The 20,276-nt window shown below is 40.3% G+C and overlaps 3 protein-coding genes across 8 annotated transcripts; 2 read left to right on the forward strand and 1 right to left on the reverse strand.

The window, feature by feature from the left end:
* The first annotated feature begins 1,090 nt into the window (after positions 1 to 1,090).
* LOC144517745 (UDP-glucuronosyltransferase 3A1-like) lies at positions 1,091 to 7,090 on the forward strand. Its single transcript, XM_078249867.1, has 9 exons — positions 1,091 to 1,124; positions 1,244 to 1,364; positions 1,704 to 1,867; positions 2,092 to 2,256; positions 3,153 to 3,361; positions 3,590 to 3,735; positions 3,911 to 3,996; positions 4,576 to 4,795; positions 4,875 to 7,090. Exons 1-9 carry the CDS (start codon positions 1,091 to 1,093, stop codon positions 5,140 to 5,142), a joined length of 1,413 nt encoding a protein of 470 aa, XP_078105993.1. The 3' UTR covers positions 5,143 to 7,090.
* Positions 7,091 to 9,780: 2,690 nt separating this feature from the next.
* On the forward strand, positions 9,781 to 15,066 carry pdxp (pyridoxal (pyridoxine, vitamin B6) phosphatase). 2 transcript variants are annotated; one of them, XM_078251067.1, is made up of 2 exons: positions 9,781 to 10,556; positions 13,916 to 15,066. In XM_078251067.1, the coding sequence occupies exons 1-2, from the start codon at positions 9,965 to 9,967 to the stop codon at positions 14,260 to 14,262; spliced, it is 939 nt and encodes a 312-aa protein (XP_078107193.1). In that variant the 5' UTR covers positions 9,781 to 9,964; the 3' UTR covers positions 14,263 to 15,066. The 2 variants fall into 2 exon arrangements, with proteins under 2 accessions (XP_078107193.1, XP_078107194.1); XM_078251068.1 differs by lacking the exon at positions 13,916 to 15,066 and adding an exon at positions 12,116 to 13,891.
* Positions 15,067 to 15,120: 54 nt separating this feature from the next.
* kgd4 (alpha-ketoglutarate dehydrogenase subunit 4) lies at positions 15,121 to 18,890 on the reverse strand. Of its 5 annotated transcripts, XM_078251070.1 has the most exons (6): positions 18,814 to 18,890; positions 18,532 to 18,673; positions 18,166 to 18,265; positions 16,771 to 16,834; positions 16,217 to 16,407; positions 15,121 to 15,765 (listed from the first exon to the last, which is right to left on the reverse strand). In XM_078251070.1, the coding sequence occupies exons 3-6, from the start codon at positions 18,217 to 18,219 to the stop codon at positions 15,652 to 15,654; spliced, it is 423 nt and encodes a 140-aa protein (XP_078107196.1). In that variant the 5' UTR covers positions 18,220 to 18,265; positions 18,532 to 18,673; positions 18,814 to 18,890; the 3' UTR covers positions 15,121 to 15,651. The 5 variants fall into 5 exon arrangements, with proteins under 5 accessions (XP_078107196.1, XP_078107197.1, XP_078107199.1 ...); XM_078251071.1 differs by having other exon boundaries at positions 18,550 to 18,881; XM_078251073.1 differs by having other exon boundaries at positions 18,166 to 18,262; positions 18,532 to 18,881.
* Between the last annotated feature and the right edge of the window lie 1,386 nt (positions 18,891 to 20,276).

Here is a 20,276-nt window from a genome sequence, read left to right on the forward strand (position 1 = left end):
CATTTGCATCCATTCGAGGGCTTGGGGAACCCCCCCACCCTCTGACCCACCTCCCTTTCTCTATTTCCCTCCCTTTAATTATCACTGCAGGTCCAGTGTCTGACTTTGAGAGAAAACAGATCTGCTCATGTGTCCTATAGACAGAATCATACTTGCAGTCTTGCATCCAAAACCTCTTGAATAATAAGGAATAAATCGGACCTTTTACATTCGTTGCAAGACAAAGAATACTGGAGCCATCCCAGGTAAACTAAATAAGGATTTGGGATTTCCCCAATTAACTTGACACTGCAGACTATAAAAATAATCTTGACTCATGGCTCAAACAGACAAGATATCAACAAAGAAGACTTTCAGGACATAACGTGGTGTACTGAAAAGGTGATTTTATCAAGAATGTGAATTTGCTCAGTTTTTTGTTGGTAATCCTTCATTTTGATTTCTTGTGGAAAATGTGAAAATTGTCTGGATCACTGTTTAAGGACACGTTTCCCCCCTGCTACTTACTGGATCTAACTTTGTTGCTGTATTACAATTGAAAGGACAAATCTTCTCATAAATAATTCAGTTCACACAGAAAGGTTTTCATTACAGTTTTTTTATTGGAAGACTGTTTTATGAGGACTTTGGCTGCAGGTCAGTCCGTGGTACTCTAAAATATCAACATGGGGATTGCATTTTTTTGCATTTTTTCTCTTCTGGCTCTTCCAGTACTTCAGTCTGCCAAGATCCTGACTGTCTGTCTAATTGGTAAGTAGTGGAGCAGTGATTGTTAAAGTGCCCTTATAGTAATAGAGATATTGATTGTAAAACTTTGTTCAAAAATACGAGAAGAATAAGCATCTCCTTGCCAGACTGGTGAATCCAGAAAGTACATTCAAAGGTACAGGTTGTGAAGGAGAATTGTTTCAGTATGTTTCTAAAATGCAAATTAATGTAGTATGTTGCAAACAGCGAGCCATTATGTTCAGATAGCATGGTGATAGCACAGTTGTTTTATTTTCTTCTTTCCTCTCCTCAAGGAGGAAGCCACTACTTGTTATTAGATGAAATTTCTCATAACTTACACCAGCATGGCCATGAGGTCCGCATGCTCTTACAACTGGGCAACCCTGTTATTACAGGTAAACTGTACATACAGTACAAGCATATATATACAGAATACACACAAACACTCATCCTTTCTTCGATTGAGTCACTCTAATTTTCATTTAAATGCAAATTTCTGCTGAACTCCTCACAGGTTTTTCCTATGGAGGCCGTGCAGACAGTTACCAGATGAGCACCTGGTCCTTAGGAGAGAAATACATCCAAGAATACAATGGCTGGTTCCTAGAGCAACAAACACAGTTTTTACTAGGAAGGTATCATCACAGATTTCTAGGAGACTTGGTAACATTGATTGAATTATGTTGGGTGAAACAGACAAGGTCTTATAAGCTACTTAATCTTGTTTTCGATCTTGAGTCTGGTTTTACATCCGCATTTCGAGGCTATAATTTCTCTTCTACGGATGCCCAATTTGTCTTTTAATTTAGACTTCTGAACCTTCTTGGATTAAAGTGAATAGTTGAATATATTTATTATATAATATATAGCATTGTACAATATATCTGATTTAAATGACTTCTCACTCCCCTTGCCACTCTGTTTGTATCTCTCTTCATTCACTGTAATTTTTCCTTCCTTTCTCTTTCTGTCAGGGATAACTTTAATTCCTTTCTAAACTTCATGTGGCACCTGTCCTATCAGTGTGACAAGCTGTTAGGGGACAAAGAGATGATAACATTCCTCCAGAGGGAACACTATGACATCACCATCCTTGATGCTTTTAACCCATGTTCCTTCATCCTTGCGCACAAACTTGGTACATGAGTTGTTCATATCACTTTGGTTTATGTCATAATAACTATCATCCTTTAAATCTTTACAATACTACAGTTATATACTACTACTCATCAATACCTTTCCACTTGTATTATTTGCAGACTAATTGTGAGCCAAATGTATATAGTGTCTTATTTTAAATCTATTAACAGCCATGAATACATTTACAGCAGTTCCATGCACTTTTCTCTTGATTTACTCCAGGTGTCCACTACATAGCTTTCTATCCTGGCCCTCTGAACGGTCCTCTGTCCATTGCTCTCCCCAGCCCAGTCTCCTACATCCCAGTCTTCAGCTCACAGCTGTCGGACCACATGAACCTCTGGGGTCGTGCAAAGAACCTCTTTTATTCTTTCTTGGCTCCTGTAGGTAAGAATGGTGTTGCATAGGAGATCACATATTGTCATGGGTATTGTCTGTCTTGCTTGATAACACACATCTTCAGTGTACACTGCTATAGCCTTCTAGACATTAGGGCTGCACGATATTAGGAAAATATCTCGTTGCGATTATTTTTGACTGATATTGCGATTGCGATATGATTCACGATATTGGAGGGAATGAGCATTTTTGTATCATTATTCTCATTTTCATTGAAAAATATTTAAAAAAAATGATTGAAGTGTCATTTTTTTGCGAGGATCTGTACCAAACAAACATTTTTTCTTTAGTCCGTAGGTTACGATTTGTAGGCCGGGACGTCTCTCACCACAATACTTTATTTTAGAATGGTTTGACACATATTTTGCCTTTAACAAATATTGTGCCCCCCTGTGATTTGGATATTGCACTAGTTCATATTGCAATTTCGATAACATTGCGATTGATTGTGCAGCCCTAGACATATAGATATTCTAAATAAGAACATTTTTTGATATCATGAATTTAGGATTTTACATCATATTTCTTTTAATCTCATTCTCCTCTCATTTATAATATACTGACTTTATATTTGTACTTTTAAATACAGTAATCCATATTTTTTTGTCTTTCATCATCTTAAATTCCTCCGTACATTTTTGGCTAATAATCCATTTAAACTGATTGTACATGCGGTGAGAATGTTCACATTTGTTCTCATCCCATTGAAATATGTCCACTTTGATCAATGCTAACATTGTTTGCATCTGCAACAGCCAACTATCTACTTTGGCTAATACCCACTGGCGAGAAATGAGTTATAATAATTCAATCTGAATGATTTCAACAAATGTTAAGCATACAATGCTGGTGCTTTTGGATTGTGTCTCGTTTCTTATATCAAGGCCAGGAGCGTGTATGGTCGACATTTAGGCAAGTAGCTGAGCGCCACCTTGAGTCAGGCTCACCTCCCGGTGGTCTGGATGAGTTACATCAAGGAGCTGAACTCTGGGCCTTCAACACTGACTTTTCACTGGAGTTCCCCCAGCCCCTTATGCCCTACACTGTGCTGGTGGGAGGTCTGCTGAATAAACCTGCAAAACCTGTGGAGCAGGTCTCTTCTCTTGATACACATATCCAAATACGTCAGTAAGACTCAGGTTTTTAAATTAACTAGCTTTCATCCCATGTCTTTACCTTTCTACTCCCACTTCCCTCTGGACTTCCCTACTCTCTCCTATGCACAACCATCTCTCTCTCATCCTGCCTTACTCAACACTGCACATTTCTCCATTTGCATATTTCCTCTATTGCCCATACCCCAACCCTTTTGATCCCTCAGGATCTTGAGTTGTGGATCTCTAATTTTGGAGAGGCAGGTTTCATTGTCGTGACTCTGGGATCAATGGTCTCTTCAGTCTCTGTGGACCCTCTGCTTGTAGAGCTGGTGGCTGGCTTCTCCAGGATCCCTCAGGGCGTGCTCTGGAGGTAAAAGCATGACACAATTTATACAGGCATTTAAAAAATAGCACTTTTCACATTCTGTGTCACAGATCACATTTTTTTTTATAAATGGGGGGTGGGAAAGCACACATCATTTATTTTCTCTTACTGTCATGAAAAGATAAAATCAACCCCAAAAACAAACAGCGTTTGCTTGCAGGTATGACCACAAGCGATGGCCATCAAACCTGGACAGACCTCCCAATCTCAGGCTAGTGGACTGGCTGCCTCTTAATGACCTGCTGGGTAGGAACAGTCTGCCTCTCTAACCCTTAGTTACAGACATAATGGCACGTTACAGGACTGTCTGAAGGAAGACTAAAACAATGAATGTCATAATTCCTGTCAGACACTTGACCAGGACTGCAGCAGGCGGAGACTGGGTCACTGCTGCACTGCAGCTCCATTCTTTCATTTTAACTTTTAATTACATTTTTCTTTATATTGAAGAAATACTACAAGACTCAAGTGCTTGCTTTAAATGTTCAGTAAATCTGTTTTATCTCATTAAAAGTATAAACAGAGGAATATCCAAATACAGCATGAATGATCATGAATGTACAATTTGCTCATTGCCCTGTGGTTTAATTTTGTTGCTGCTTTGTTTGACAACATCATGGCACATGAAAATGACCGTGTTCATGTGTGTACATCCACACCCATCCCTAAAATGTTGGCAGTGGTTTGGTCCACATTGTTTAAACTCTAACCTATAAGCTAGACTGTTTTCATCTGTAGGTTTTACCAGTCTGAAGTACACCCAAACAATCTTACTTTTTTTACTCAGTAATGACGTTTTTTTTATCTATTTTCTGTTTACCCCAGGACACAAAAAAGCATGTCTCTTTATCACCCATGGTGGACAAAACAGCCTGTTCCAGGCATTGTACCATGCCGTTCCTGTGCTGGGAATCCCCCTGTTTGGAGACCAGTTTGATAATGTGGTGAGGGCTGAAACCAAGGGACTTGGCCTCACCATCAACCCCACACAAATCACCAGGGAACTGCTCAGCTCCACCATTCAAACACTTATACAGGACATCAGGTATGTGGATGGATGGCTGAGCAACATTTGTGATGCCAGTAGAGTACAGAAATGTCTGTAACTACTTCTTCTTTTCCAGGTTTAAGTCTTCAGCTCTGTCCCTTAGCAGGATCCACAAATCCCATCCTGTCCCTCCAGCCCTTCGACTCATTCAGTGGGTGGAGCACATCCTGCACAGTGAAGGTGGAAGTCATTTAAGGCCCGCTTCTCTGACACAACCATGGTACCAGAGATACCTGTTGGACTTGGTGCTTCTCCTCTCTCTGGGGCTTCTTGGACCTGTAGTTTTCTGCTGGACTTTCTGTAGGAACAAGAATAGCAGGGACAAACACAAAAAAATACAATAGCAGTACTAAGCGTTTCCTCAGGGGTACTTCAGATGTATACCTCAGTTCTGTGTTGCTTGTTTATCTTGGACTTGTATGCTGTACCCATATGAGAAAATATAATGATGTACCCTAAAATAATGCAGTTATTCAATACATAAACCACTCTTGTTGTAACAGATTATTACAATTCTCCTCTAAATATATAAAATTAATGAGATATTTGATAACAGGCTGTTTAGGAGACCTTTGCTTTTACACAAGCGATAAATTCAAACTTCCTTTTCTGCTGTAGCCCCACCAGGCCCAGAAAAGCTATCCCTTCAGGACAAAAATATAACTAAGAAAAGGGTGTTCATTCAGTTTGATTATCAAAAGGAAAGCTGCAAAGTACTGCAAAGTGGTTTCAATATTAGTGTACAAACAAATGCATTTAAAAACTTTTATGCTGTTGCATAATTTTGTTTTCATTTTGAGTACTTTGTGTATACTGAAAAGAGTTTCATTTTCATTACCACTTTCCCTTCAGTTGAATAGCCAAAATGCTTAGTGTCCTGCCCTCTACCCTCCCAGCGCCATCATGTCTACAGACCCTCATTTGTACTGCAGCGCCACATTGTCCAACACTCTGTGCTGCTTTGACCTGTCTGTGTTGCAAGCAAAGGGTGGTAACAGTACGCATGCAAACACACACATACACTATAACTAAGCAATGCTTTTATGCTTTTGTGCTTTTGTATTGAATGTTTCCAAATGGCAGCAAGCCATGTTAGGGTAGATGGATGAATGTTGACAATGGTTTTGTGTGTTTGTTTAGTTCAGGTACAAAGTAGACAAAGTATGTTGATAGTCATTGAATATATCTGAATCATAATCTGCCTCTGTACATGTGTGTGTTTGGGGCAGGGTTATGGTCTACTGGCTCTTCAATTATTAACCACCTGCAAGTCTCAACTCTGACCCCCACACCCTCCTCTGCTGGTTTCCACTGAGTCTCCTTCCCCTTTTTAAACAAGACACAAAAGCGAACAGCAATGTTCACGGTCAGCGCTCAAGCCACTGTTGAGAGCAGACCTTGGAGGAACCCCCTCTCTGTTCTATCCTCCCTCCCACTCCTCACATCTGTGTGTGGGGTTAGCAGGGAGGAAAATATAGATTAGCAAGGAAATAATGACCAATTAGGACGGCTTGTTCTCTGTCCATTCAGCTGTCCATTCTTTCATTCCTTTCCTGCATTTCATTTGTCTGTTTGGCTGGCAGTTGCAGGTGCCACTGAGTCTTCCTCTGTCTCGCACGCAATCCAAAACAGACACTGCAAAGCAGCCAAAGCATGACAGGACCGGTGGAGGAAAAAAAAGAAAGAGGCAAAAAAGAGAAACTTTAATGAAGCAGAAAATAAACACAACAGTGCAAAATAGAACAGAGAAAAAAAGAGAAGAAAACAGGAGAAACCGAAGCTAGAAGAAATAGTGATCAGAGTACCACTGTATAAAAGTAAACATATAATGGTCCAAAGAGTAATAAACTGTCTCTTTTGGCAATTATAATACTAAAACTGCAACTACAATACTTTATTTATTTTTGGCTTAAGATGGAATTGCAATCATCTACTTAATTGTATTAACAACCATGACACTTAGTTCAAAACAGGTTTACTACAGGTATCCTGCAGTGACAAGCAATATAAAATCAACAAAAATAAAATGACATAATAATTGCATCACAATGTCATAAGATGGAGGAAGTGGAAGGTAACTGTTCAATTAAAGGTTGTGTATTTGAAACAGTTTAATGTGCTCTTTTGAGGTCACATGGGCTCTGATGTAAATTTTGTATAAGCGTGGTAAAAAGGATGTTTGAATATACTTGTAGCTGGCATTAAAAGTGGATATGCTTGGGGCAATCTCTAACCCAGTAAAGTGTGCGCCCCCTTTGCTGCATGTCATCTCCCCTCTCTCTTACCTTTTCTGTCCAAGAAGCCCAAAAAAAAAAAAAATCTTTAAAATAAAAAGTGGATATGCAGTTGCACACTTGTCAAATGGCTTAATAGCACCATGCTCCTGTCTTGACGAGTTGTGTCTTAGTAGCAAAGAATGGCAGCATAAAGGAAGGAACTGGTTGTTTTTAGAGCAAAGCTTTGTGGCTGAATAAGTACTGTAATTATTGAGGGTCAGAAAATTGTCCTGAGTACAATGGTACAGTGACAAGAAAAAGAATGTGAACCTTTTGGAATTTCATTGTTTTCTGAAGCTGGGGATCAGACCTGCACATCATTGAGGAGGAATCTTAGCCCATTCTTCCTGGCAGACCTGCTTTAGCTCTGTCATATTCTCTTCTTTGTCGCTTGTGTGTGGCTCTCTTCAAGTCAATCCATAGCATCTCTATTGGGTTGAGGTCTGGGCTCTGACTTGGCCACTCCAAGAGCCATTCTGTTGTGGACTTGCTCCGGTGTTTTGGGTCGTTGTCCTGTTGTATCACCCACCTTCTACACAGTTTCAGCTGACATACAGACATTCTCACATTATCCTTAAGAATTGTCTGATATACTTGAAAATTCATCTTCCCCTCAATGATTCCAAGCTGCAGCAAAGCAGGCCCAAATCATCATGTTTCCTCCACCATACTTTACGGTTGTGATGATGTTTTCATGATGATATGCCGTGCCGTTTCTACGCCAGATATAGTGCTGTGTGGTATTTCCAAATAGTTCAATCTTAGTTTCATCAGTCCAAGAAATATCTTGCCAATACCGCTGTGGAGTGTCAATGTGCTCTTTTGCAAACTTTAGGCGTGCAGCAATGTTCTTTTTAGTAAGCAGTGGCCTTACTTTGTGGTGTCCTGCCGTAGATACCCTACTTGTTCAATGTTTTACGTATTGTAGACTCATGAACAGAGATGTTAGCCAGTTCCAATGATGCCTTCAAATCTTTGGCTGTCATTCGGGATTGTATCTTGACCTCATTAGTCTTCGTTGTGCTCTTGGTGTCATTTTGACTGGGTGCCCACTTCTTGGTAGAGCAGCAACAGTCCCAAAGTGTCTCCATTTTTAGATTGTTTGCCTAACTGTAGACTGGTGAATTTCTAAAGTCTTTGAAATAACTTTGTAACCCTTGCCAGCTTTATCAACAATTCTCGATCGTAGATCCTCTGAAAGCTCTTTTTGGCGAGGCATGGCTCACATAAACATGTTCTTCTTGTGCAGAGCAAACTCCAAAAGTTTGAGGGTTTTTTATCAGTCAAAGTAGCTGTAGTCCACACCTCCAAACTCATTATCTTAACGAGACTCCAGGTGTGCTAAAACCTGACTCCATTTAGCTTTTTTGAGGTCATTAACTCAAGGGTTCACATACTTTTTCCATGAGGTTTTTTTGGTTGTCAACAAAGACATGAAAGATCAAAACAATGTTGTGTTATTATTTTAGACACATTATGTTTGTCAATACCCTTGCTTAGATGAAAATCAGATCACATCACATTTTATGACAAATTTATTCAGAAAACCATAAAATTCCAAAAGGTTCACATACTTTTTCTTGCCACTGTAAGTTCAAAGAGGAAATGAGAAATACATTTTTATAGGCTTTAATATAAACCTTTGCTATTGGCTCAGTGACTTCCAGTGAGTTAGTAACAGGCCAAATGGGAAGACAGAAAGGGGATTGTAGAAAGGGTATGACTGCATGGATGTACTGTATGTGTTGGAGTTGCTGGGACTTTAACCAGTGTGTTCTAAAGTTCAAATCTGTGTTTGTGGATTAGAGCCCCATCTAGTGACCCGAGAAAAAGACTTAATTGAGAGTCAGACTTGTGTTAATGTTTGACTTCATGGACAAGAATTAAGCTCAATTCTAAAAATACTTTTAATTTTTTTCTGATTGCTGTATTTGGCTACTTTGCAAATTAAGATTTTACAAAAACACACACACACACACACACACACACACACACACACACACACACACAGTTGCAAATTCATTAAGTCCTCCTGGTCTAATACAACAGTCCTGCAATAAATTCTACCATCATGAAGGTTATAATGTTCTGATTCAACTGTATGAACCTTTGGAGGATGTAGTTATGGTGGAATTGTGTTGCATTATTCTAAGATGTGTTTATAATATGTAATCATTGTTTATAGATTGGGTGCCAAAATATTAGAAACACCTCTAAGAAACTGAAAAAAACTGAACATTAATGTGTATGTAATTAGACTGCAATTTCGTTTAGCTAGGTGTAGTAATAATAAAAAGGCAACTGAGAGTATGATGAAGTAAAAAAAAAAATAGAAACACTATGAGAGGGGCCATTGTGCATAATGACTACTTTTACATTTTACTTTTTTTGTATTTTGAATACAGAACTTTTACCTGTAGAGTAGTTTAGTGTGGGAGGCCTATTGCTACTTTTATTTAAGTATAAAGGGTGTGAGTACCTCTTCCACCACTCTTTATTTTTATTAGGCGTAGCTCTGTTATTAAGAGGTGATGTACGTTAAAAACATATATTAAAAAGTCATATTTAAGAGTCCATCACAAGAGGGCGCAATGTAATTTTTAGAGGACGTTGCACATAAAAGTCGTGACACACTCAAACATGATTGGTTAAAGTGCTGTCGTTTGATTGGTCAGTGTTGACAATGTGGGCGTGTTTAGACGTCAATTGTTTATGTAGCTCGCTGTCCGTGTATGTAACCGCACCAAGCAAGGACTCCGCAATGTGATTTCCTGACGTTGATTTGTTTTCATATCATTTTACCAGCTAGCTTTAACACATTATGCACCAGCCGTTGACATGGGGAACCACTAGCAGGTGAAACACGGAAGAAACCGAGGGAAAAGCCGGAATGGCAGGCGCCTTCAAAGGCTGCCAGAAAATTCGAGGTCCGCAGATTAGAAATCTGCTTGACGCGAAGGACTTCATTCTCCTCGACTGCGACGGGGTCATATGGCACGGAGAGAAGGCGATAACGGGAGCGGCGAAGGTGGTGAATTCGCTGATACGGCACGGCAAAAACGTAGTGTTCGTCACCAACAACTGCACCAGGCCCCGGGAGAATTATGTGCACAAGTTCTGCCGGCTGGGCTTCACCGACGTGATACTAGAGCAGATCTTCAGCTCGTCGTACTGCTCGGCTCTCTACCTGAGAGACGTCGTCAAGATCCGCGGCCAGGTGTTTGTCATGGGCTGCGACGGACTGCGCAGAGAGCTGGATGAGGCGGGCATCCCCTGCGTAGAAGAGGCAGACGACCCGGACGCCACCATCTACGACTGCGCTCTGGCTCCGGACGTCAAGGCAGTGCTGGTGGGACATGATGATAAAATGACTTTTCTTAAACTGGCCAAAGCCTCGTGCTACCTGAGGGACCCGGACTGTCTGTTCCTGGCCACCGACAACGACCCGTGGCATCCTCTGTCTAGTGGAAGGATACTGCCAGGTATGGTGGTGATGAGGCTCACTTTTTGGAAGCTTAGGCTATTTGTATTGGTGCCTGCCAACCATGTATGGATTACTGAAAGGGCTAATTGGGCACAGGCCCAAAAGGTCAGCTAGAGCGAGAGCCTCAGTTTGTAGTGACTATTCTAAGCATTTCACGTGATTTTTATTTTTTAATTTTTTTTTGTAAATGTTTCTTGTTTTCTTAATACAGCTGCACATTGTGTACGTAAGCTACAGTAAAGCTACAGTATATTATAAGTTAGTAAAGCACTTTTAATGTGATACAACTCCACTTTCACAAAAATGTAACCTGCAACAGTAGTTTTCTTTAATGGTTTCCTTTAAGATTTATCAGCTGTAGTGTTTGGTAAGATATCTGTGGAGAGGCTTGTTTGTGAATCTGCTATGACATAAAGGTTAGACAGAACAAAATAGTTTCAACTAACAGTTGAAACAAAACAAGTGTGTAACTCATGCATTTCTGCTGAGTTACACACTTGTTTTGTTTAAAATACAAATAGACATGGTGTTTGTGATGATGGCTGAATAGGGAGGTCCCCATTGACTATCATTCTTCTTACACTCTGTGCATTGTTTATGTACCCCATCACCCCACCATTAACAGTGCACACTACAGACTACACGTAGCTGCTTCATTACAGTGTATTATCCAGTAAACCCATGCTTAAATACCACCTGGCCTCAGGTTTGTGTCAGTTTGATTAAACACAAATGTATTTAGGAATGAATATACATCATAAGAGCAACATGAACTGAAATACTAAAGGTATTAAAACAATTTTGTAGGGCCTCCATATCAGGTGAAAATGGGGCGGCCTAAGTTTTCAAGGCTCATCATTTAATTGCAATTACCCTGATTCAAGTCCAGCCAGGGGCCTTTTGCTGCATGTCATCCCTCCTCGATCTCTCCCCTCATTTCCTGACACCTCCCTGCTGCTGCTTTCAAAGACAAAAATGCTCCCAAAAGTATTGAAAAGATTAGGCTCTACATAGGCCATATACTGTATGTGATTGGTAGTAGACTAGCACATGCAAAACCATGGTCACAGTACTAAAACTGTTAATCATCATTGCAGAATAAATCTCCCTTCATCAATCTTTTGTTTTGGGGTTTGTAACAAAGTGTGTGGGTTGATGTGGCCTTCAGGCACATGGACATAGCAGTCACTGTAGATACAGTGGGGAGAACAAGTATTTGATACACTGCCGATTTTGCAGGTTTTCCCACTTACAAAGCATGTAGAAGTCTGTAATTTTTATCATAGGTACTCTTTAACTGAGTGACGGAATCTAAAACAAAAATCACATTTTATGATTTTTAAGTAATTAATTTGCATTTTATTGCATGACAAGTATTTGATACAGAAACCTTTGTTTGCAATTATAGAGAGCATATGTTTCCTGTAGTTCTTTACCAGGTTTGCACACACAGCAGCAGGGATTTTGGTTCAGGTCTGGAGACTGGTTAGGCCACTCCAGGACCTTGAGATGCTTCTTACGGAGCCACTCCTTAGTTGCCTTGGCTGTGTGTTTCAGGTCGTTGTCATGCTGGAAGACCTAGCCATGACCCATCTTCAATGCTCTTACTGAGGGAAGGAGGTTTTGGCCAAGATCTGGCGATACATGGCCCCATCCATCCGCCCCTCAATACGGTGCAGTCGTCCTGTCCCCTTTGCAGAAAACCATCCCCAAAGAATGGTGTTTCCACCTCCATGCTTCACGGTTGGGATGGTGTTCTTGGGGTTGTACTCATCCTTTTTCTTCCTCCAAACACAGCGAGTGGAGTTTAGACCAAAAAGCTCTATTTTTGTCTCATCAGACCACATGACCTTCTCCCATTCCTCCTCTGGATCATCCAGATGGTCATAGGCAAACTTCAGACGGGCCTGGACATGCGCTGGCATTTGGTTTGAGACTGTGGTCCCAGCTCTCTTCAGGTCATTGACCAGGTCCTGTCGTGTAGTTCTGGGCTGATCCCTCACCTTCCTCATGATCATTAATGCCCCACAAGGTGAGATCTTGCATGGAGCCCCAGACCGAGGGAGATTGACCGTCATCTTGAACTTCTTCCATTTTCTAATAATTGCGCCAACAGTTGTTGCCTTCTCACCAAGCTGCTTGCCTATTGTCCTGTAGCCCATCCCAGCCTTGTGCAGGTCTACAATTTTATCCCTGATGTCCTTACACAGCTCTCTGGTCTTGGCCATTGTGGAGAGATTGGAGTCTGTTTGAGTGTGTGGACAGGTGTCTTTTATACAGGTAACGAGTTCAAACAGGTGCAGTTAATACAGGTAAAGAGTGGAGAACAGGAGGGCTTCTTAAAGAAAAACTAACAGGTCTGTGAGAGCCGGAATTCTTACTGGTTGGTAGGTGATCAAATACTTATGTCATGCAATAAAATGCAAATTATTTAAAAATCATACAGTGTGATTTTCTGGATTTTTGTTTTAGATTCCATCTCTCACAGTTGAAGTGTACCTATGATAAAAAATTACAGACTTCTACATGCTTTGTAAGTGGGAAAACCTGCAAAATCTGCAGTGTATCAAATACTTGTTCTCCCCACTGTAAGTGATGCATAGGGCTGGGCGATAATTCAGTATGATGATTTATCGTCTTTCAATGGAATCATATCGTGATGAAATCGTATATCGTTATGTAACAATTACATTGTTAAATTGATAAAAACAAGAACAAACTCCATTTTCTCAGCAAATCTGTTGTGAAACATTTTGAGGGAATATCATTTAAAGAATTGCAGATTTGTTTTAACATCCCACTATTTGTAACTGTCAGTATATAGCTGGGGAAAAAAATATTTTTTCTGTATAAATTTCCTTGAAATTGTTTACATTATTGATGATTATTTATCTAAAATCTCACTGTAAAAAAATATTTTGTGAAAGCACCAATTGTCAACCCTACAATATAATCGCAATATTGATGTATTTGGTCAAGAATATCGTGATATCTGATTTTCTCCATATTGCCCAGCCCCAGTGATCCATAATGCACGATATCTCAATTGCACCCAAACATACTTGAAGGAGATGGGTTACTGGGTGGTTGGAGGAGAGGATGTCCTAGATTCACTTTAAATTATTATTTTTTTGGACATTTTCAGCCTTTATTTTGATAGGACAGCAGAAGACATCAAAGGGGCGAGAGAGAGGGGGAATGACCTGCAGCAAAGGGCCGCAGGTCTGAGTCAAACCCGGGCCTGCTGCGGCGAGGAGTAAACCTCTATATATGGGGGGGGGCCGCTCTACCAACTGAGCTATCCGGGCGCCCAGATTCACTTTAATTTAACCTTTTTTCTCATCTATACCCCGGCAGGGTCTGGGTCCCTCATTGCAGCCCTGGAGGTATCCTCAGGTCGCAAGGCCACTGTGATCGGTAAGCCTAGCCGCTTCATGTTTGAGTGCATCTCCAGTCAGTTCAGTGGGGTGGACCCCGCCCAGTGCCTGATGATTGGGGACCGCCTAGAGACAGACATGCTGTTTGGATCCAACTGTGGCCTCGACACCATGCTCACTCTCACCGGTGTGTCTCAGATCGAGAAGGCCCAGGAGTACAGGAATAGTGAGCTGACCACCAACCACAGCTTGGTGCCCGATTACGTGGTGGACACCATTGCTGATTTCTTACCTGCTTTTGAGGAACTGGGCGAACCGAGCAACTGACGAGTCCTTTCGCCTCCAGTACAGAGCATAGATTGCTTCTACTGCAAGTGCAATGCTTAGTCTGGCATTTGCAAAAAAAATACCTATCAATAATTATCAAAAACTAGAAATGTTCCTCAGTAACAAGGCGCTGTTGATGTTGACCAAGACATGCATAGGACAGAATATAAAATAATCAGTAATTCAGTGCATACCTCATTGTGTCTTCTAGTGTTGTGCCCATTTGTGACTTGACAGTTCCTTGTTGCTGTAAATGTTTATATGAATATACTGCACTCTCTTCTTCAAAAAGTTAATCGGTCGTGTTTGATATTAGGTTTTGAACATCCAGAGGTATTTTTGTAAAGCCATGAATTGTTCTGTAATGGCATTAATGTGTTTAGGAGCTGGTTAGTAGTGTTTTTTTTGCCAGAAGGCAGACATGCACTTGCAGAATTGTTTCCTCATATGTAATTGCCTGGGTGTGACTTCTCCTTGATAAATTCATGGCAAGAGGAGATAATTAAAAACTGTGAGCTTCTCTCATCTCTGATGAAGACTAAGATGACAATCTGCCAGTCAGACAGGTGAAGTGTATATTCACCTTTGTCATGTCTGTACTACTTGTGCCAATATTCATCTGAGTACTTAACAGCTTACCAAATCTCAGTTAGAAAACCAGTTACACATTAATGGTGGCCAGTCATACTGCTCTGTTGTGAAATTTAAATGTTGTCAATGATTACCATATAGAGCATGCCAACAACGGTAACCACAATAAATACCTAAAATAATCTGAAGACAATCTGTTACAAAGTCCTTATCTTCTGCTTGTTTTGTGTCTCCGTATCTACATCAAGCATGATAAGAACACCACAATCAAAATACAATATTCTTTTAATCGTTTAAATCCAGCAGTAGTTCACATGAAGTCAACACCACTTCACTCAGTACTATTGCAACTTGATATCCAGCATCACTTCAGCCTGGTTTAGTTCCAACAAATAGATCAGTTAGTGTATTGCAGTGAAAGGCATGAAAAGCAAAGGAACCTTACCATCATTTTCTTCTATGAAACAGGACCTCATGTTTTGATTTAGATGTGGTGGTATTGCAAGTGAAGCTAAAAAAATAGGACTAAATTAAAAATCAGATTATGTTGGGTTAAGCTGGTATAATGTTGAAACCAAGGTTTAACAAAAACAAGAAATCTGTAAGGAATAGTAAATAAGGAAACCCTAGACGCTATTGTTATAGCTTTGCTGAAGATATCCCTTTAGTATGAACTTAAAATACAATACATACATACATCTAAAAAATAAACATATTTACATTAACAGGCTTTATGCAATACTTTATTCTACATCATGTCTCATGTGGCAATAGGTTCTCTTGTGCTGAGGAACAGAGTTAAAGACGCATACTGATCTCCAACAGATAAGGTCTTTGGTTGCAGTGGTTGAGTTGCTTCATGTCACTCTGGTCCACCACGCTGTGAAGAAGAAATAAAAAAAGAATACGAATCTGTAAGAAAAAACAACTTATATTTACCCATAAGGAACATGGCATGAAAGCTCCTCATACATGACAGTGCACATGCACTCTCTAAATAGTCTAACGTTACTTACGTTTACATTTCAGTTTCTGCAACTAGTTGTAAAATGTTCATTAGAATTCCTTTATGTCAGTGCAAACCAAATCTTTTGGAGATCACTGGAACATCAACTACCTATACATACAGTACCAATGCAGACAGACGTTAAAATCTAATGGTTTTAAAAGGCATACTATGTAACTTTTCCCTCTTTGGTCCCCCTACAGGTTGTCTCATTGGAACTACAGCTCACGCAGCTGCAGTTCCAATGGTTTATCTTAAATCAAGGACAAAGATTATGTTCTCGCTGATACCAAAGTTAAATGCCAAATTGTCAGTGAAGTGTTCTGGATATAGTTTAAGATGTAGGTGATCCCTCACCTGGATGTAGTCCATTTCATCCACCGCCATCGGTCTCCTGCGGTACCTTGCAGGTAGTAGCTGAATAGAGGCCAGGGTGTCTGGCGTGCCAGAAATGGGGGTCAAAGGTACATGAGGTCTTGATAAAGGAGGCGGCGCTGGAGCATTGTGTGGTGAGGCGTTAACTGCTAATGTTTTCAATGCCTCTTGGACTAGAAAGCAAACGGGGGGGGGAAAAAGTCATTACAGATAAAAGGCAACACAAGAAGCACTCAGGAGATATCAGACATCATAAATTGGTAAAAGGTAAAAGCAAATTGTAGGTGTAGGTTCAAATTTGAGTTGTTCAAGTAAAATCTACCGTTAGGTACCCTTACACTGTTTAAAATCAAGCACTGTAAAAACAGTAGGCCTATATCAACCAGATGTTATGTTGACATCTGTCACAGAAAAAGAAAATACACCATGAAACAATAATGGTTATAAGTTACATCATCAAGAGTCGGTTTTAGGGTGGGTTCCTTCATTTATGTTATGTCAACTATATGACCATCATTCACTTTCTTCATACTCACCATTGGGCCTTGCGACGTCTTGTCTTTTGGGGAACTTGATCAGAGGAGCGTGAGGCCGAACAGCCTGCAAACACACGCGCATTAAATCAAACAGTTGTGTGAATTAAAGGGCCACTCAACCCTAAACAAAAAGATATTGTCCCATTTCCCTCATGAGGTATCTCAGCAGTCAGCATGCAGATAGTTTTGGCTTTATATGCTGAATGTTTTAGGTATTTGCCCGGGGAGACCGATAAACCATATACAGTGGAGGTAAACAGATGTTTGTGGCGCTAAAGAGTGGGGGAAAATGACAAGTCAAAAGCAACTTGTCTTTACAGAATTAGCTTGTTTTTCATGATAGTTTATCCACTTCTGTGTGGAAAGATTTGTTTTAACCTTTCACAGCAAGTGCAAAGAGGTAGATTACCTGGGTAACTGGGACCTTGTTTCTTGAAAAACATAGCTGTTGACCTTTTCAAATTATTATGTTTTTTTTCTTCTTTTCTTTTTCTCGTGCACCAGATAATTTTTAGTGGCAGACACCTCAACACATGGGCAGACAATTACTAGTTTTTTTGTGATTAAAGTGTAACTCTTCAATGATGACCATAGCTTCAGACTGTGACAGGAGACTGACACAAACAGTAACTTTGATCCACACTATGGCTGAAACAGCAATCATGGCAGAAAAAGATTTTGATAATCGATGAATGGTTTAAGCGTTTAGGTGTCCTGGTCCTAGCTTCTCAAATGAAACAATTTGCTATTGTTTCCATTTGATCTTGCATAATAACAGAATTCAGTTTACATTGTCATTGTAAATGTAATATATTTGGGTTTTGCACTGAACAAAAGTAAGCAAATGTAAAGACAGCAACTTTGTCTGATACAATTTGGACAGGCATTCTTTTAAATCTAAAGTTAACTAGTTAAAAAAAAGGCTGTCAGATCTCTGTCATTGAGCGAGAGAAGAGAACAAGAGGACTAATACTGAGTGACTGAATAAGTTAACTGTCAACAACAACTTTCTGTCCTAACAGCTATTTATTTAGCTAAACTTCATCGATCTAGCTAACATTACATCCTGAACAGATCGGACTTCGGCATACAGCTGTGACAAACTGAGCAAACGGAACTGTCAAATAAATAAAAATGAATAACCGTTAATGTTAATTTAGTCTGGAAGCCTTTTCTGCTTCTGTCTCAACATGATAACATGTCTGTGTTTTGCGGTTAAACAAGGACATCAACAAGGGTAACGTTACGACGGCTTTTGTCACCCAAAAAACGCCTCACTTAAATAGGTCATCAACTGTTCAGAACAACAGAAAAATGAGATGTTTACTTGACATCGCGAATCTCACCTCAACACCCTGATGTCTACAGTATTTACAACCTCAGGAGCAACATTACCTGGATAACTCGGGCGGCGGGTGCTGCCATTTTGGAGCTGACTTTGCTTCCCATGACGACCTCACAGGATCACTTCCGGTATAAAGATCTCTTGTAGCTGCTGAAACACACCACAAGATGTCGCTGCTGTCATTATAAACAATGAAGTCTATACCATAACACACACAGCGGTCCAGAGAATGCAGTTCATGGTAATGATGCAGGACGATAAGATGCCTCACACAGTCTACAACACATGCACGGCATCAGTAGGGGATTGATCTTTAGACGATACAGCAAGAATATTAAACTTCATAACGCGTGTAATTAAGACTAGAAGGTTCATAATAAAGCTACATTTGTGGTCTTTCCTTAGCAATACCTTACCTCTAGTTCTGTCTTTACCTTTCTGGGGATAATGGACACAACAGACGGGAGACGTGTTGACCCAGTGATCGTCCTGCGAGGTCAGATCCTCAGGCCATACTACAGCCCTATCATTCCGGGTACGTAACGTCAAGTTAGCCTCCTGTCAAAAAAGGACATACAAAAATAGAACAATAAAAGACCTTAATCCGCATAAAGCACAACCAGTCGAGGTCAAGCGAGGCTCAAGGCTTGTATTTCTCATAAAGCTATTAAAAGGCAATTCTATAATCTGTGAGATACCTTAAAATGTCAATACAAGACTACTGTGCTAGGGCAAAGACAAATATCATAATTTCACTCCGCCTTAGAAAAAAAAAGGGATAAGCAGGTCAAGTGCTCCTGGCTTGTCCAATCAATGACGAGGAAAGCAACAGAGATCTTCTACATGAGAAGATGTGTCACCAGCAGAAAACCCACAGTGCGCTTTAGACATAATTAAGTTAGAGCCAAAAAAAACAACATACAGGCCTAGGAGATAGACATCAAATTATCTCACTATATGATTACAGTATCAATACAAGCTAGTCTTATTAAGTATAGCTTAAATTGCCCTTCCATAATGTTCAGGATCAGGATACAGGCTATAAGAGACAGATTTTAGTATTATTATTTTAACCAATAATGGTCAAAATCAAAGCAGCAGAGGTTGCATCTCATTAGTTTTTGTCTCTATTAAGCCACCTACACATGATCACAGAGGCAAAACGCAGCCCAGGTAGCGTCAGTTTCAAATGGTGCGCCCATTGACATAAATATATTGGACCAACAGATCCCGTTGCTCTGGACGGAGACCAGTGAAGGCCATTAGAAGCACTTTTCCGGTGATGGCTAGTGTTACTGCGCAGCCTCCAACTGAGAGAGACGACGTAGATGTGACGTGAGCAACCTGTCTGAAAGTAAGTCTTCTGGTAGCTGTGCCAAGAGAATTCTCAGTCATTCCGAATCTTGCAGAGACGGAGAGCGTAGGTATATGTAAGGAGATAACATAGGCATAGGCTAATTATTGCTAACTAAAATGCTAGTTAACATTAGTAATTAAACTTAAACAGCTAATGTGAGACGAAACTGCCTGAGCGCTTCTCCTGTACTGTACGGTAATTCCTCTACTGTGCGACAGTAAGTCGCGTGGTTATGACACAATCGTTAGCCTATTTTTACAAAAACGCCTGCTACGGAGCCATAACGTGAGCTACAAGGTAATTGAGCCTTTTATACATTGTCGTGTTTCTTTAGAAATAAACAATGGACAAATAGAGTCTTTAAACGATTCAGATGTAAAGTTATTCGCTGTCAAAATGGTGCCCAAATGTCAATGGAATGCTAACGGGAGGTGATGGCTTGGTAGCATTAAAATGGCGCCATAGGAGCTACGCGGTCCGAGGAGATGCTTACCCCCTTGGGTACGCCACACCAAGGTTTGCACTTCCTCTGAGTTGTCATCACCGCTCTCCCCATAGGAAGACAATGGCACAGCCAGCACAGAGCGGTTTTATGGGTTAAAATCCTGTATCCTACAATTTACATGATGTAACCTAATAGCATCGTTGGGCCCTCTGTGATTGGTAAATGTGAATGTCTTGTAAACTCCATCCCTTATATGTAACACAGACTTGCTTTTAAAAGGCCAAGCCCGACATGAGATAGCCTAACCCTGATGACATCACCAGGGTCTTGAAATACTTGTTTTTAACTATTTTCTGAAT

The sequence above is a fragment of the Sander vitreus genome, chromosome 5, assembly GCF_031162955.1.
Source record: "Sander vitreus isolate 19-12246 chromosome 5, sanVit1, whole genome shotgun sequence".
NCBI classification, from domain to species: Eukaryota; Metazoa; Chordata; class Actinopteri; order Perciformes; family Percidae; genus Sander; species Sander vitreus.

Bases quoted from the DNA above. Each gene is read 5' to 3' on its own strand.
- LOC144517745 (XM_078249867.1), top strand. From the start codon at position 1,091: ATGCTCTTACAACTGGGCAACCCTGTTATTACAG. The intron at 1,125-1,243 runs GTAAACTGTACA...AACTCCTCACAG, and splicing joins GGGCAACCCTGTTATTACAG to GTTTTTCCTATGGAGGCCGT. The intron at 3,997-4,575 runs GTAGGAACAGTC...TGTTTACCCCAG, and splicing joins GCCTCTTAATGACCTGCTGG to GACACAAAAAAGCATGTCTC.
- pdxp (XM_078251067.1), top strand. From the start codon at position 9,965: ATGGCAGGCGCCTTCAAAGGCTGCCAGAAAATTCGAGGTCCGCAGATT. The intron at 10,557-13,915 runs GTATGGTGGTGA...ATACCCCGGCAG, and splicing joins TAGTGGAAGGATACTGCCAG to GGTCTGGGTCCCTCATTGCA.
- kgd4 (XM_078251070.1), bottom strand. From the start codon at position 18,219: ATGGGAAGCAAAGTCAGCTCCAAAATGGCAGCACCCGCCGCCCGAGTT. The intron at 16,408-16,770 runs GTGAGTATGAAG...TTTGCTTTCTAG, and splicing joins AGACGTCGCAAGGCCCAATG to TCCAAGAGGCATTGAAAACA. The intron at 15,766-16,216 runs GTGAGGGATCAC...TTTTTCTTACAG, and splicing joins ATGAAATGGACTACATCCAG to ATTCGTATTCTTTTTTTATT.